General features: G+C 49.1%; 1 protein-coding gene across 2 annotated transcripts in view; it reads left to right on the forward strand.

Annotated features, from left to right (window-relative positions):
• The window catches only part of LOC137217806 (acetylserotonin O-methyltransferase-like), a 31,760-nt gene extending 15,938 nt beyond the window's left edge, over positions 1–15,822 (forward strand). Inside the window, exons 4-6 of one of the 2 annotated variants that reach the window (XR_010940260.1) lie at positions 1,549–1,713; positions 11,066–11,142; positions 11,496–15,822. Coding sequence is in view for 1 of the 2 variants with exons in the window: in XM_067724768.1 (XP_067580869.1) it covers positions 1,549–1,577 (29 nt within the window). In the remaining variant the exon portion in view is untranslated. Of the gene's footprint in view, positions 1–1,548; positions 3,151–11,065; positions 11,143–11,495 lie in introns of those variants that run through there. The other variant, XM_067724768.1, reaches the window with a different exon arrangement.
• The last annotated feature ends 375 nt before the right edge of the window (positions 15,823–16,197 follow it).

The following is a 16,197-nucleotide window of genomic DNA, read 5'->3' on the forward strand; positions in this document are numbered from 1 at the left end:
ACGCCCGGGAGGGACCTGGCACCGGGGCCGCTGCCCACAGCAACCACGGTCACCTTGCCGCTCACCCCCCTTGTGTCTGAGATGCAAACACAGCGCCTGCCGGTTTGCATATTTCTCTGGATGTGGCCGGAACTCTGCAAGGGAAGCCGTCGATGGTGCTGAAGCCGGGGGCAGCCCTCGGAAGCGGAGGAGCACGGCTTTGCAGGCCCGGAATTTCTAGCCAGCAGGAAGCTGACCTCGGGCACGTCACCTACCTTCTCTGCACCCTCACCCTTCAAATTTAACAGACGGGACTGGGTAATCTCCAAAGTTCGTCTTAAATGCCCTGCGATTCTTTGACTACGTCCAACCAATGCTTCTCAGCTGGGGTGATTTTGCCCCCCGCCCCCCGCTGGGGACACACCTGGCAGTGTCTGGAGGCGTCTTGGGCTGTCACGCTGGACTGGAGGACGCTGCTGGCAGCTGGTAACTGGGTACCAGGGATGCTGCCCGACACCCCACAGTGCACAGGGTACCCCACATCAGAGAGTGGCCCAGCAGCCCCCAGTGCCCACAGTGCCGGGCTAGGGAGACTGGGTTAGGATGTGGTCACACTGCAGCTTCCCCGATACTCGTGGCAGTAACGACAGGACTGGCTCTTAGGGGTGCGTAAATTTCTTAAGAGTCCTCCTGAGCTGAGGGCTCTGGGAGGGTCACGCTGTCTCCTTGGGGGTAGGAAGAGAAACAGGTATTGGAAAGACCTTCAGAAGATGATGGAAAGCCAGCTGCTGGTCCCAGACTGTGCTCCCCAGCGTTGGTCCAGCTCCGTGGCCTGGGGAGGGACCGGGTGGACTCAGCAGGAAGGACCCTCCAGGGCACCGGGAATCACCTGCTCTGACTTCTTCCCAAATACCTCTCAGGACAGCCTGGAGCCTTGGAGGGAGACATCCTCCCGTTGCCACGGCGACGCCGGATCACTTGGGGCAGGACCGGGATGCCTGTCTGCCAGCAGATGGCGCCGTTGGGTGGTTTAATGGACGTTGGCTCCACGGACCAGGCAGTCACCAACCAGAGGAGGCTGGGGTAGCCGTAAACGGAGAAGACACACACACTTTATGCCTTTGCCCCCGAAAATGTTAGGTTTCACGAAAACAAGTACCTTTTCATCATTTTCCCCCGTGAAGGGCGATTACAAAGTAAGAATAAAAGGCATCGTTCTCCAGGTTCTAAGTAAGGGAGGGGACACTGCCCCCCGCCAACACCCTGTCCCGTGGAGAGACACCCTGGGCCTGGTGCACAGTAGGGCCGGCTGCATCTCTCGCAGGAGGGCCCTGGAGCCATTGCCGGAAACACCACCTGTTTCTGGAGGGTTTCTGCCCCAATAAGGAACTTGCGTGGTCAGAGGTGATATGGAAGCCCCCGGTCAGCTTGTGTAGAAGAAAAGCTGCTGAAACATAGCACGGCACGAACCCTTTGGACTACAAAACACACACACGCGCACACACAGTTCTTATACAAGGTCGTCACAGAAAACGAAAACCCCTCTCTTTTGTTTCTCTGACGTATTAGCCTCCACGGGGGACGACGATGTACGCTGAACGGATGAACATTTCCCAAAGAACGTGTTTGCCGCTGCCTGGGTCATTGCAATGCCTCCTGCATCCTCCACGTGGGGCCCCAAGTCTGCACAAAGTGGAACCCCTTTATGTGCAAGGGCCGAATGCATCCATCCATGTAAGTTAACGGCTCCTTACAGCAGAAACTAACACAGCATTGTAAAGTAACCACACTCCAATAAAAAGTCATTTTAAAAATTTAAAAAAGGGACTTCCCTGGCGGTCCAGCGGTTTAGACTCTGGGCTCCCAATGCAGGGGGCTCGGGTTCGATCTCTGGTCAGGGAACTGGATCCCACACGCCGCAGTGACGATCCCGCCTGCCGCAAGCTAAGACCCAGCGCGGCCACATAAATAAATATTTTTAAAAAATTAAAACAAAAGTTTGCATTTTTGGCTTTCATCACTCCTGCAGAACGACCGTGTCTATGGGAAGAGCATCGAAGGGAAATATGGTATTGAAGGGAGACGTCAGTAAGCACACCCCAAACCCTCCTCTTTTACAGAGCTTTCACGCCTAGCATCTCATGGGACCCCTGGGGCTGAGTGTGCAAAAATGGACTTGCCGGGCTTGTGCAAATGCATGCAGGGAGATGTTTGCTAAGCAGCGGAGTCTGTCCTGTTCAGAACGATGCACCAGGGTGGGACTGTCACCCCCAACCCCTGCCCTGTGGAGATGCTGGTGATGAAACTGTGCTGGAGAAGGCTTACGGGGTCCTCCAGATCGACTGTGGTTCATCTCTGGGCTGCCCTGTGCCCATGTGACTGACACCTGCCTGGCTCTCTAACTGCCTGATTTCGGGGAGGGGGCGTCGGCCAATGGGTGAGAAGGGGCTGCTGCCTAGCGGGTTTCTCCTGGGTTCTTCTCCCCAAACTGAGCAGCTCTTTCCTTTGGTCTTCGAGACCTGGGGGGGGGGTGCATCCCCCTCCCTTGGGGATTCCCCTTGGCCGAGCCCACGCTGTAGGAGTGTCTCATCTATGATCTCCAAGGCGCTGACCCGTACAGGAAGGAAGCAAGTGGCTTCTTCAGTGCCAGACTGTACAAACGGGTATTATTCGGACGTTATCAGAGTTTCAAAGGGCCACCCTCGGCTAGACAATACCTTGGCACCGTTTATTTTAAATTTTCTAATGTGATTCTTTAACAAATGTAAATCCGTATAGCAGGGTTTTTTAAAAAAAATATTTATTTATTTATGTATTTGGCTGTGCCAGGTCTTAGTTGGGGCACACGGGATCTTTAGTTGCGGCATGTAGGATCTAGTTCCCCGACCAGGGATCGAACCCCGGGCTGCCTGCACTGGGAGTGCAGAGTCGTAACCGCTGGACCTCCAGGGAAGTCCCTGTGCCATATTTTAGATTCCACAGATAAGCGACATCATAGGATATTTGTCTTTGTCTGACTGACTTTACCTCATATGACAGTGTCTAGCTCCATCCACGTTGCTGCAAATGGCATGATTTTATTCTTCTTTACGGCTGAGTCATATTCCATATGTACCACATCTTCTTTATCTCTTCCTCTATCGATGGGCATTTAGGTTGCTTCCATGTCCTGGCTATTGTAAATAGTACAGCTATGAACATTATTTTACTTTTTAGAATAATAAGTGATCTTCATGATGCTTATAGATGGACATGGCTACGAAATGGTTAGCTTTGGAAAAGTAGAAATTGCTTTAAAAATTTGTCATTAATAGTAAAGCCATCCTCCAGATACCTGACCCGCCACCCAAGTCATCAAGCTACCAGCAAATCAAAACCTAATTAGTATAGGAGACTTCAGTTGGGAAAATAGATTCTAAAATTAATCATAAACAGGTTCACATCTCTCAGGATGGCTACTATCAAAAGAGACTCCAGAAAATAACAAGTGTTGGCGAGGATGTAGAGAAACGTGAATGCTTGTGTGGTGTTGGTGGGAATGTACAATGGTGTGTCTGCTGCAGAGAACAGAATGGAGGTTTCTCAAATAGTTAAACACCGAACTACCATAGGATGCAGGCTTTGAGTATTTACCCAAAAGAATCAGAAACTCGGAGAGGTCTTTGCACACCCACGTTCACTGCAGCGTTATTCACAACGGCCAAAATATGGACTGTAAACGTCCATAAACGTAAATGTTCATGCATGGGTGATGGACACACAGAATGGGGTCCATGCACACAGTGGAATATTACTCAGTCCTAAAAAGGGAGGGAAATTCTGACGCAGGCCACGACGTGGATGGACCTTGAGGACGTGAGGCTCAGTGACACAAGGCAGTCACAGAAGGACAAATCCTGCAGGCTTCCACTTATATGAGGTCCCTAGGGGAGTCAAATCCATAGAGACAGAGAGAAGGAGGGTGGGTGCCTGGGGCTGGGGAGTGGGTGTTTAATGGGGACAGTTTCAGTCTGGGCAGATGAAAGAGTTCTGGAGGTGACGCTGGAGATGGTTGTGCAACATGAATATGCTCGAGACCACTGAGCTGGACACTTAAAAATGGTCAGTTTGATGTTGCGTCTTCTTTCCATCATTAAAACAAATCCCCTATAAAGAACTGCAGGCACATTCCCCTCAGCGCAGACGCGATGACCCAGGCCGCAGAAGGAACCTGCTGGCTTTGGAGGACAGGTGGGTAACCCGTGCAGACAGAGGATCGAGAACAGGGGACAGACAGTTCCACACCCACCCCCCCCACCCCGGGAGCGGAAGCTAGGATTCCTGCTACCTGCCTCGGGAGAAGCAGCAGGAGGGTGAGGAACCTGCACTGGTAGGGGTGGCAGGGAGCTGGAGGACACAGGTGTCCTATCCGGGAAGCCGCATTCCAGGTGGGAGCGAGCAGGTGTCCCGACGGACAGCAGGGGGCGCTCCTGCCTCATCATCCCGTCCAGCTGCTCTGTCGACCAGAGTCGTCTCTAGAAATTCATCACGGAGGGAAGGCTTCGATGAGTGTTTGCAAACAGATGTTCCGTTGATGAGGCCTGCCGTGTCGGCAGCCTCCCCCTCCCCTTTAAAACGTCTGTGCCGAGATGGTACAACCCCAGTTAGCCAAGAGGATGCTTCCCTGTTTCCCCGCCCCTGTCTTTCCTTTCCTCTCCACTGAGCTGTTTACCTGAGATTTTCGAGCGTGACAATTTCCGGATAATTCGTTCGGTGGCGTCGAGAATTGGGCCACAAAGCACAACACGGATTCCTTTTATTTGTTTTTCTTCTCTGATTGCTGTGGCTAAAACTTTCAAAACTATTTTGAATAAGCGTGGTGAGAGTGGGCAACCTTGTCTTGTTCCTGATCTTAGTGGAAATGGTTTCAGTTTTTCACCATTGAGGACGATGTTGGCTGTGGGTTTGTCATATATGGCCTTTATTATGTTGAGGAAAGTTCCCTCTATGCCTACTTTCTGCAGGGTTTTTATCATAAATGGGTGTTGAATTTTGTCGAAAGCTTTCTCTGCATCTATCGAGACGATCATATGGTTTTTCTCCTTCAATTTGTTAATATGGTGTATCACGTTGATTGCAATAGCCAGGACATGGAAGCAACCTAAGTATCCATCAACAGATGAATGGATAAAGCAGATGTGGTACATATATACAATGGAATATGACTCAGCCATAAAAAGAAATGAAATTGAGTTATTTGTAGTGAGGTGGATGGACCTAGAGTCTGTCATACAGAGTGAAGTAAGTCAGAAAGAGAGAAACAAATACCGTATGCTAACACAGATACATGGAATCTAAGAAAAAAAAAAAAAGGTCATGAAGAACCTAGGGGTGAGATGGGAATAAAGATGCAGACGTAGAGGATGGACTTGAGGGCACGGGGAGGGAGAAGGGTAAGCTGTGACAAAGTGAGAGAGTGGCATGGACATATACACACTACCAAACGTAAAATAGATAGCTAGTGGGAAGCAGCCACATAGCACAGGAAGATCAGCTTGGTGCACTGTGACCACCTAGAGGGGTGGGATAGGGAGGGTGGGAGGGAGGGAGACGCAAGAGGGAAGAGATACGGGAACATATGTATATGTATAACTGATTCACTTTGTTATATATTCACTTTGTGGTCTGTCCCGAAGAAAGATGCCTGGTGGTGGTGCTCGGGGCGTTCGCTTTGCTGGGGATTCTGGGTCGGAAGTGGCTTCCCATCTACTCGTGTCTGACTTATGACTTCTAGTAATTGTCCTGCTGTTTTACGTGGAGACTGGACCAGTGTATGACTACATGTATTACTTCTGTAATTGTACAGCATCTGTTTATACCTGGTTCTATAATATATAATCCAAGGATGGCGCCTGTCCGTAGATATCTCCGGGTCTGTATTTATGACCCTGCGTGTGTGTCTACACCCGTGTGTGTCCGGGATGATAAGACTATGTCCGTGTCTTTAATCCCCGGTCACACTGCTTGTCTCTGTATAATCTGAAAGCTTATTCTGTGGTCTGTCTATAAGTATAGGCAACTTACGTGTTCTAAACACTTTTGTTTTTTACAATGTTACAATTTATTCAAATACTTGGCATCTCTGTGCATTATTTTTACAACTACGGAGACACCTCATTTATTCCAGGTGGCCATGGAAAGAGGTATTCCGCACAACTGAATTAAAGTCTGAATAAAAGAAAAATTTTGAGTATAAATCTTCCTAAATTGGGTATGAATTTCCCCTACATTTTCCAATGGAGTTTGCCAATCCTGACTCAACTTTCTCTCTTTCTCTCTTTTTCTTCTTCCTTCCTTCCTTCCTTCCCCTCTCTCCCTGTTCTGTTTATTTCTCTCTTCTTGCTTTCTTGATTTGTTTTGGCTTTTAATAACACAGGGTTCAAAACACCTGATATACTTCTTTATATTCTTTTCCATGGTTTATCACAGGGTATTGAGTAGAGTTCCATGGGCTCTACAGTAGGACCTCGTTGCTGATCCAGCCTATATATAATTGTTTGCATCTGCTAACCCCAAACCCCCAATGCTTCCCTCCCCACCACACCTGCCTTGGCAACCACCAGTCTGTTCTCTATGTCCACAAGTCTGTTCTCTATGTCCACAAGTCTGTTCTCTATGTCTGGCTAAACACACATTGAGATATGTAATCTCAGGAAGCCATTTTCTCCCTTGTGTTTATAGAATTATTGTAATAATGATTAATAATGATAATAATATTTTTTTAAAGTGCTAACAGCCATATGGCATGCAGTCTGTGCGGGGCACCATCCTGCATGCTTTCCGCATTTCGTTCATTATTTTCATTATCAACCTTCCCCCAAGGCAGGCATTCTTATACTCACTTCCTGGATGGGGAAACGGAGGCACAGACCATCACTGACTTTCTGGAAGTGGGCATCAGCACGGAGCTTTGAGCCCGGGAGTGCTGGGGCTGGGGCTGGGGTCTGATGGTCATTGGATGACTAGAAGTCACCCGGTTGCTACGTGGAAGAGGGATGATGTGTGGACTGTTTTAAGGGACATGTCACAGTCCTTTGTTTTTCCAAATCAAGCCAGCTTGGGCTCTGTGTCCCCATTTGAGCTTAGGTGGAAGGGGGAATGAAAATTCTGTCGTGGGGATACCGGGGTCCTGCGACTAAGACAGACAACTCCAGCTTTTATTTAAAGTCTACGGCCCCCAAACCTAATGTCAAGTGTGTATGGAAAGGAGATAAAAGGCTGTGGACAGAGGGATTCAACTTCCGGTTTCCATGGAGTTGGTCCAGCATCAGAGGGACAGCTTGTGAAAAGGTACTATATAACCCTGGGGAATATTTTGGCCCTTTGGATGGGAAGGCACTAGTAGAAATGTTTTGTTGAAAGCGTGGTTTTCCAGGAAGGAAATAAACATCACTGCTCCCCTGGAGAGACGATAAATGAGGTGTGGACACAAGGTCCACCCTCAACGCCCCCCCAGTCTCAGAAAATCAGGTCCTCCTGGCTCATTACGTGGGGGGAAGCTGAGTCCCCCGCTGCTTCTAGGTGGAATGCGTGAGGAGGGAGGGCCTCGAGAGCACGTGGCCTTGGTGTAGACAGGAAGAAACATTTCCGGCCAGGAAGTCGTCTGGCGTGGCTGAAGTTACGGATGAGGGGGGAAGAGAATTTGTAAGTGGGGAGAACAGGAAACAGAGCCTCAGACGGGACAGCTGACATAGCAATGGAGCCAGACATGGGGGAGCGGGGTGCAGGGCACACCCACCCAGGCTGCCTGCTGACTGGCCCACCTGTGGCCCCCCGGGGACAGGACATGCGGAGATGTCAAGGCCAGTTCTTGTATAACGTAGGCATCAGATAAATTTCAGTTACTTAATGCAAGAAACTACAAAACCGCTTTGAAAGTGCATGGTTTTTTTCTTTATAATTTAACACAAAACTTGAGGATTTTCAATAAGAGTTAGGAAAAAGATAGTATGCTTAAAAGTTGCACATCTTGGTGATATAACCGCTAGTTATGATTGGTGTATTTCTTTGCTAGGCACCAAACATTTAAAAATAGACTGATCATGTCTGTCTACTATTTCATTAGGGTCTTTCCTCCACATTCTGAAAGTTTCCTTAACCATGTGGTTTTTGATGGCTGTGTAAATACATTGAATGGCTTCTGTTTTGGAAGGACATTTAGGTCATTTCTGACTTTTTTCACTGTAGATAACCTATGGATGTCCTCACTCATTGAATCATTAATGGACGGATTGATTCATTCAGCAAACGGGTTCCAAGCCAGACCCCAGACTGGGCCCCAGGAGGGGATGTGGGACCCTCAGGTGTGGTCCCTGGGGATGACTCAGGGATTAGACTTTTCATCCCACAGGCAGACGATAAATCCCACAGCGTGTGCTGGTCCCAGAAAGCCACCGACAGTGACCCTGGTTTGATCCATATGGGGTCGAGAAATAACTAAAATACTGATTTCCGACTCAGATCTGAGGACCCAAGACTCATGTATGTGGGCAGACTTCCACCCAGAAAGACTGTGCCGGTCCAGTCGGAGGGACTGTTCCACCGAAGAGCGCACCTTAGTCTTTATGACACGTGGACTCCCATTCGCGTTTCTGCCACAACCAGGAGACCTAACGTTTTACAGGATTGTCGGCCCCAGGTATCTGTTTCCTCAGATGAATCCCCAGTTCCTCGGCTCTGCTTTGGCTTCCGTCGGATGCGTTGGCCGCTTCCGCTTAATTTGTCCCGTGAAAAGAATCAACTCCCTTTCGGCTTTTATCGCTTTTTATGCTTTTTGAAGGAAAAGGGGACAGGTCATTTGTATGACGATAAACGTGACCCTGCTTATCCTAAGGACTTTGGGAAACCGGGAGGATCTGTAAAAATAATAGGAGTTGGATCCCTTCCGCCCAGAACACACTCCCGATGCCTTTTTTGTGAGATGCTTTCACACCCCCGTGTGGCTTGTTGGTGCCGACGCTGGCTTTTGGGCTAAGTGATGCTTCCCGAGAGGGGGTCCTCTCCCCATGCCAGCTGAGTAGGGCTGCCCGTCCGACCCCCATGCCCCCGCCCCCTCCTCTTTATCTGCATCATTTAGGCCCCGGGCTGCTTGCAGCCTTGCTGGACTTTTCCCTGTCGCGTACCGGAGACCAGGCTGCACCAAGAGGAAACCACAGGGACTTCCCTGGTGGCGCAGTGGTTAAGAATCCGCCTGCCAGTGCAGGGGACACGGGTTCGAGCCCTGGTCCGGGAAGATCCCACATGCCGCAGAGCAACTAAGCCCGTGTGCCACAACTACTGAGCCTGCGCTCTAGAGCCCGCGAGCCACAACTACTGAAGCCCACGTGCCACAACTACTGAAGCCCACGCACCTAGAGCCTGTGCTCCGCAACAAGAGAATCCCCCGCTCGCCACAACTAGAGAAAGCCAGCGCGCAGCAGTGAAGACCCAACGCAGCCAAAAATAAATAAATAAATAGATTGATTAATTAATTGATTAATTAAAAAAGAAAGCGGAAACCACAGCCTTGGACCGCCGGCCACTGCTAGCAGTCACCTTTCCCCAGATGCGTTTTCACGTGCAGAGACATCCCACTCCAATCCCGGCTGCCCACCTCCCGAGCTGATGCTACACACAGAGCTCTTGATACTCCGGAAACCGTCCAAATTGTGCCCGGAGGAGAGTGGCTGGACATGACAGCCAGGTCCCCAGGGCCGCCTGAGAACAGAGTCTCCGTTGACAAGAAACGAGGCTCTCCCGGAAATAACACAAGTGGCTTCAAACAGCAAAATTGAAGACAGTCCCTGTGGAAAACAGCAGGACGTAGAGAAAGGAAGAAAGGATCGGAAAAGTGTCAGTTACCCTCCTCGCAGGGCTAATTACTGTGCGTTTCTGAGGCACTTTTCCTATTGATAAATACTTGAAAGGGGGGGGGTTTCAGCTGGAAAAATATGAGTCCTGGCCTGCATGCAAAGCGTGATGACTTTGTGCAAAAAGCCCGTTTGCCTGCTTTGCCCGTTTCCAATCAGTTTGTAATTTGCCACTTAAGTTTTTTTAACCTTTTAAAAATTAATTAATCAATTAATGGCTGTGCTGGGTCTTCGTTGCTGCGTGCAGCCTTTCTCTAGTTGCGGCGAGCGGGGGCTACTCTTCCTTGTGGTGCGCGGGCTTCTCATTGCGGTGGCTTCTCTTGTTGCAGAGCACGGGCTCTAGGCGCCCGGGCTTCAGTAGTTGTGGCACGTGGGCTCAGTAGTTGTGGCTCCCGGGCTCTAGAGCGTAGGCTCAGTAGCTGTGGCACACGGGCTTAGTTGCTCCACGGCATGTGGGGTCTTCCCAGGGCAGGGCTCGAACCCGTGTCCCCTGCATTGGCAGGCGGATTCTTAACCACTGTGCCACCAGGGAAGTCCCTAACTTATTTAAAAAAAAATTTTATTGGAGTAGAGTTGATTTACAGTGTTGTGTTAGTTTCAGGTGTACAGCAAAGTTAATCAGTTATACATATACATGTATTCACTCTTTTTTTAGGTTCTTTTCCCATATAGGTCATTGCAGAGCACCGAGTAGAGTTCTCCATGCTGTACAGTAGGTTCTTATTAGTTATCTGTGTTATATATAGTCCTGTGTCTATGTCACTCCTAGTCTCCCAATTTATCCCTCCCGCTTAAGTTTTTTTGATTTGCCATTTTTAATTTGGTAGGAAAACAAATCATCCAGTCTCTGTTCACCGTGTCCACCTCTGTCCGTCGTGTTTAGAAAGGCATTCCTTTATAAAAGCATACACGTAGCTTCCAATCTCTTTTTTAGGACAGGATTTTATTTTTTACGGTTAAAGACGTGTGGGATTAACTGTGTGGCATTGATGGGGGGATGTATTCTAGGGATCTACCTCTTTGATTCATTGAAATGGGCCGTTCAAGAAAAAAGAAAGCAAAAGCAAAAAAAGAAAAAAAAGAAGCCTGGCACGAAAGTGTAAGAAGGAGAAGGAGAAAGGTGAAGGAATCTCCAAACAACGATGCAGAGTAAAAGCAGCTAGAACCCCAAAGAACACACGGTGTCCTTCCATTTCTAGGAAAATGTAAATGTCTGGAAATCCCCTGCTTAGAAAGTTCTAAGCGGTGCGATCAATGCCATAGTGACGGGAAGCAGGTCAGTGGCTGCCTGGGGCTGGGGGTGGGGGCGCGCAGGGTGGAGGAGGGAATTCAGGGAGCGATGCTCAGGGCATCTTCTTGCTTGGCCCTTTGTGTGTCATTCCCTGGGGGACGGCCACACGGGGTCCACGGAGGGCAGGTCCTGCACTTTTCAAAGGCCGTGACGTTTGCTGACCACGAAGGGCCAGGTGAAAGGGGAGGAGAAGGTCGTGTATGTCTAACTGCACAGGCTGGTTTTGATCCCCTCCCGGGTTCAGTTGAGAGCCCTGGGTTCCCCACAGCCTGTGTTTCCTGCCTCCTCAGCTGTGGCTTCTGTTGCCTGTGGCTCACGCCCCCCGTGTTCGTTTTCAGCAACTTTAACGAGGCTTCCTGAGCCGGTGAGGCTGGACCAGGTGAACCCCGGCTTCCCCGTGACACGTCACAGACCAACATCTCAGCTGCACCGGGAGGCGCCCTGCATCCTCGCTTCCTGCTTTGAATTAATACACGAATCCACGCCGCCCGCTTCCCGGCGTGGTTGCTCCCCTGAGCCTTCCGTTCTGTTCCTCGCTCTTCTCCTGGCCTTTTCGTGTCCGAGTTGTAAACCGTCTTCCTCCTGAAGTCAGCCATCCTCTTCCAATTTCACATTCCCACCCACCTCTGCGTTTTCCCGTTAAAAGTCTTTTCCTGACAAGCCGGGCATGTGCGGCCTTTCAGGTGCCAGATGTCGTTGGTACCAAGTCTGGGAAAGACTGAGAGAAAAGAATGTTTTGAAAATTCATGGTGGTAGGACTTCCTTAGAGCAGTTTTAACGGCTGACATGTGGGGCTGGGTGACTCTCTGAGGCGGGGCATCCCGGGCCCCGTGGGCTGTGCAGCAGCTTCCCTGGTCTCCACCCATCAGGTGCCAGGAGCACCCCCTCCCCCCAGTGTGACACCAAAAACGTCCGCAGACATTGTCATATGTCCCCCTGGGGGCAAAGTCATCTCTGGTTTAGAACCACAGCCATAGACAGATAAATGGATGGATGGATGGATAGATAGATAGATAGATAGATAGTCTCTCATGCTAGACAGGGTGTCTCAGCCTCAGCACTGCTGACATCTGGGGCTGGATGACCCTCTGCTGTGGGGCGTCCTGTGTCCTGTGGGCTGTGGAGCAGATTCCCTGGTCTCCACCCGCCAGCAGCCAGTAGGATCCTCCCCAAAGTTGTAACAACCAAAAATGTCCCCAGACATTGTCAAGTGTCCTGGGTGGCCAAGTCATCCCCAGTTATGAACCACTGAGATAGGTAGGTAGATAGATAGATAGATATGGATGGATAGATGGATGAATAGATAGATAGATGGATAGATAGATGGATAAATGGGTGCGGAGAGAGGTTATGGATGGATGGATAGATACATAGATACATAGACATGGATGGATGGATAGATTATATATAGAGAGAGGATATATGGGTAGATAAGACAGGATGGATGGGTGGATGGATAGATAGATACATGAGATGATAGATAGATGATAGATAGATACATGAGATGATAGATAGATAGATAGATAGATAGATGATAGATAGATAGTCTCTCATGTTAGGTTACAGTTTCTCAGCCTCAGCACTACTGACATCGGGGCTGGGTGACGCTCTGATGCGGGGCGTCCCAAGCCCTGTGGGCTGTGCAGCAGCTTCCCTGGTCTCCACCCGCCACGTGCCAGGAGCATCCCCTCCCCAGTGGTGAAAACCAAAACTGTCCGCAGACATTGCCAAGTGTCCCCTGGGGGCACAGTCACAGTGTTTGAGCGCTACTGTATTCAGTTAAAATTCCCTGGTGACCACATTTCACACATGTGGTCACAGCTCGTTGCTTGAGGACTTCAGTGCATCCTGTGCGACTCCACAGGGACATGCCCCTGGAAGCTTGCACCTGGCTCCCCCCAGGATCCACCCCACACAGCTTTCCCTTTGCTAATTTTGCTCTGTATCCGTTCACGGGACGAAACCACCACCATGAGTTCCACCTTGTAACGAGCCTGAGTCCTTCCAGACACTTGTCAATCCTGGGGGGTCTTGGGAACCTTGATGCAGCGTCCAAACCCATATCCAATCCCTGGTTTACAGAGGAGACTGGTTGGTCCGGACGACCTTCCCCAGGTGAGGCGGGTGATGATGGGGTGGGGGACATCCCCTGCTTCCACCTGTGTTGGTTCATGATCCCCCCCTCCCCGCAGCGCAGGCGAGTGCTTCTTCTTCTCCCACGTGCTTATTTCCAGAGCAGACTGTTTCTTTTGTGACTGCACATGCGCTCTTTCAGGTTTTTTGCCCACAGTTTGTAACCTTTGGAGTCTGCTTACCCCTGAATAAGCAGGTTATTTATATACGGAGATGCTGAGGCATATTCTTTGGAAAAGGAACTCTATGACCTCCGACCTAGGTTCGGGAATTTATAAAAATAAGCAGAAAATGAGTGTCTCGCCGCACCTGCTTATACGGAGGTTTCATGCAGTCACGAGCTTGTCACTTCCAGGAAGGTATCCGTTCAGGGGCAGCTGTGTTTCTGAGATTAATTTCCATTCTGGGTCCTTGCAGGAAGGGTTGTCCATCTTGTGTGCTGGCCGTTTGGGTTGCTGTGGACAACCCCCATTCATGGATTGATTATGTGGTTACAACATGGCAATACTAGCGTGGCCTGGGTTCCGTGGGGGTCCCCCCCAAATGTGCTCACATCCTTATCTCCAGAACCTGTGACTGTGACCGTGTTTGGAAACAGGGTCTCTGCACATGGGATGAATTGAAGGATCTCAGGATGACATCTTCCTGGATTACCCGGTTTGGGGTCACCAGGGGTAACTGCCATCTTCATCTCAGTCTTGCCTACAAACCTGGGTTGGATTTCAGAAACATCCGAGGACGAGCAAAGCGGAAGGAAGAGGACTGTTTGCATCAGATGTGCTTTACTGAGCGGGAAGAGCATCCTCCGTTCCCTTGTGAACACCAGGCAGCCAAGGTCGTCCCAATTCACCTGCAAATGCGACCCCTTGTTTATAGGAATTCTAAGGATTCTAAGGATTTCTGCGGAGTGCAGTAAATAGGAAGGGACCCCAGGAGCTGACCCTGAAGGTCTTTGTTTCCCTCGGCTGCATCTCTCCGAGGGCAAGGAGAATGATTTCTGTTGAATTCTGCCCGTTGATATAGTCGGGGTGAGCCCCCGTGAGGAAAACGGGTTCGCATCCAAGCGCCCAGATGAAACGGCTTCTTTCCTTCTGGTGGGGACTTATTACCGTCAGGCGTTTGGAACAGGCCACACGGAGAGAGGAACGACAGAGGTTTCCTCAGCTTCCTGCCAGCTTGGGCGATGTCTGTATGGGGGGCTCGCAGATTCTGTCGAGACAGGAGGGCGTGAGCGCCCTGACCTCTCCTTGCAGGCTGATGCTCCCAAGAAGAGCCCCAGAGCCGCGAGCCCTCTCCTGGCTGGCTTTGCAGAGAGACGTGGGGGGTCCACCCTGTTTCTCCCCCTCCGCACGGGTATTGATGCTGCTTCCCAGCTGTGATGGTTAATTCTGTGTCAGCTTAACTTTATAGATCACAGGGGCCCAGACAGCTGGTCAGATGTGATTCTGGGTGTGTCTGGGAGGGTGTCTCTGGACAAGATGAGCATGTGAATCAGTGGACTGAGTGAAGCAGGTGGCCTTCCCCAGGGTGGGTGGGCCTCATCTAATCAGTTGAAGGTCTGAATAGAACAAAAGTGGAGGGAGGATATATCATGGCTATCTATCTATATGTATCTATATCTATATGTATCTATCTATCATCTATCTATCATCTCCATCTATCATCTCTGTCATCTATCTATCAATCTATCTATCATCTATCCATCTGTTATCTACCTATCTTCTTTCCATCCACACATCCCATTGGTTCTGCTTCTCTGGAGAGCCCCACGGATACAGCTGGGGAAGGGACCTGGGAAAGAAGACAGGGGTGTGTGTGGATGGGGTGGGAGTCAGGACGCAGGGCCCGTCCGGCAGGAGTGCAGTGAGTGGTGGGGTTGCTGTCCTGGGCAGAGCTGGTTCTAGGATGAGTAGGGAAGGGCAGGTGGGGCCTTGGGAGGAATGGGGTCGGTAGGAGGAAGGAGAGGAGATGGGGGTCAGGGAATGGGCAGGGGTCTGGGGTCACAGGTGAGGGGCTGCCTGGGCGAGGAGAGAGGGGCCGTCCTTAGTCGGAGGAGCTGTTGCACGGAGCCCAGGGGCTGCGGCTCCCGGAGTCCACACTCCTTGCGACTGGGCACCCAGCGCGCAGCCTTCACCACCGCCGTGCTCACGTCCCAGGCATCGCGTGAGGGGCCAGAAGGTGCCTGGGGAGACGCCACCTTTCTTCCCCAGTTTTTGAATCCTATCTCCCGTCTTGCTGAAACTCCGTAGAGTCTGTTAAAGAAAATTATGCATTGGGGTCTCAAATAACATTTTTGCGTCTCCACTGTGCATGATATGTTAACTACAAATTGTATAAGATTCATGAAAACATAAATGTAATGTATGATTTGTATATAAATTATATACATATAAGTATATAAAATATAATATTCATTGTATATACTGTTAGAGGCTGCACTCTATAATATATATTATACTGTATACAATGATATATATTATTACCTTATATATTGTACTGTATATGATTATACGTATTATACTGTATATATTGTATGGCAATCATATTATATATTATGATAAATTTATATTATGTTAATTATAATTTTTATATAAATTACATATAAATTTACTATATATTGTAACATAATTATATACATGGAAATAATATATATTAATATCTTATTAATATAATTATAATATATAATATAATGTATATTATATATTATATGTATAATATACATTTAATACATTTTATATTATATAAGGAACAAAATTAAATACATAGCATGAATATTAATTAATATATATTAAAATATAAATATAATATACCATATTATTTATAGCCATATAATCATATACCTATTATAAATTATAATAGTCATCTTTAATCACCTATAATTATAGATGTAAGTATAATTCCATATGA

This window comes from Pseudorca crassidens, chromosome Y, assembly GCF_039906515.1.
Source record: "Pseudorca crassidens isolate mPseCra1 chromosome Y, mPseCra1.hap1, whole genome shotgun sequence".
Taxonomy (NCBI): Eukaryota; Metazoa; Chordata; class Mammalia; order Artiodactyla; family Delphinidae; genus Pseudorca; species Pseudorca crassidens.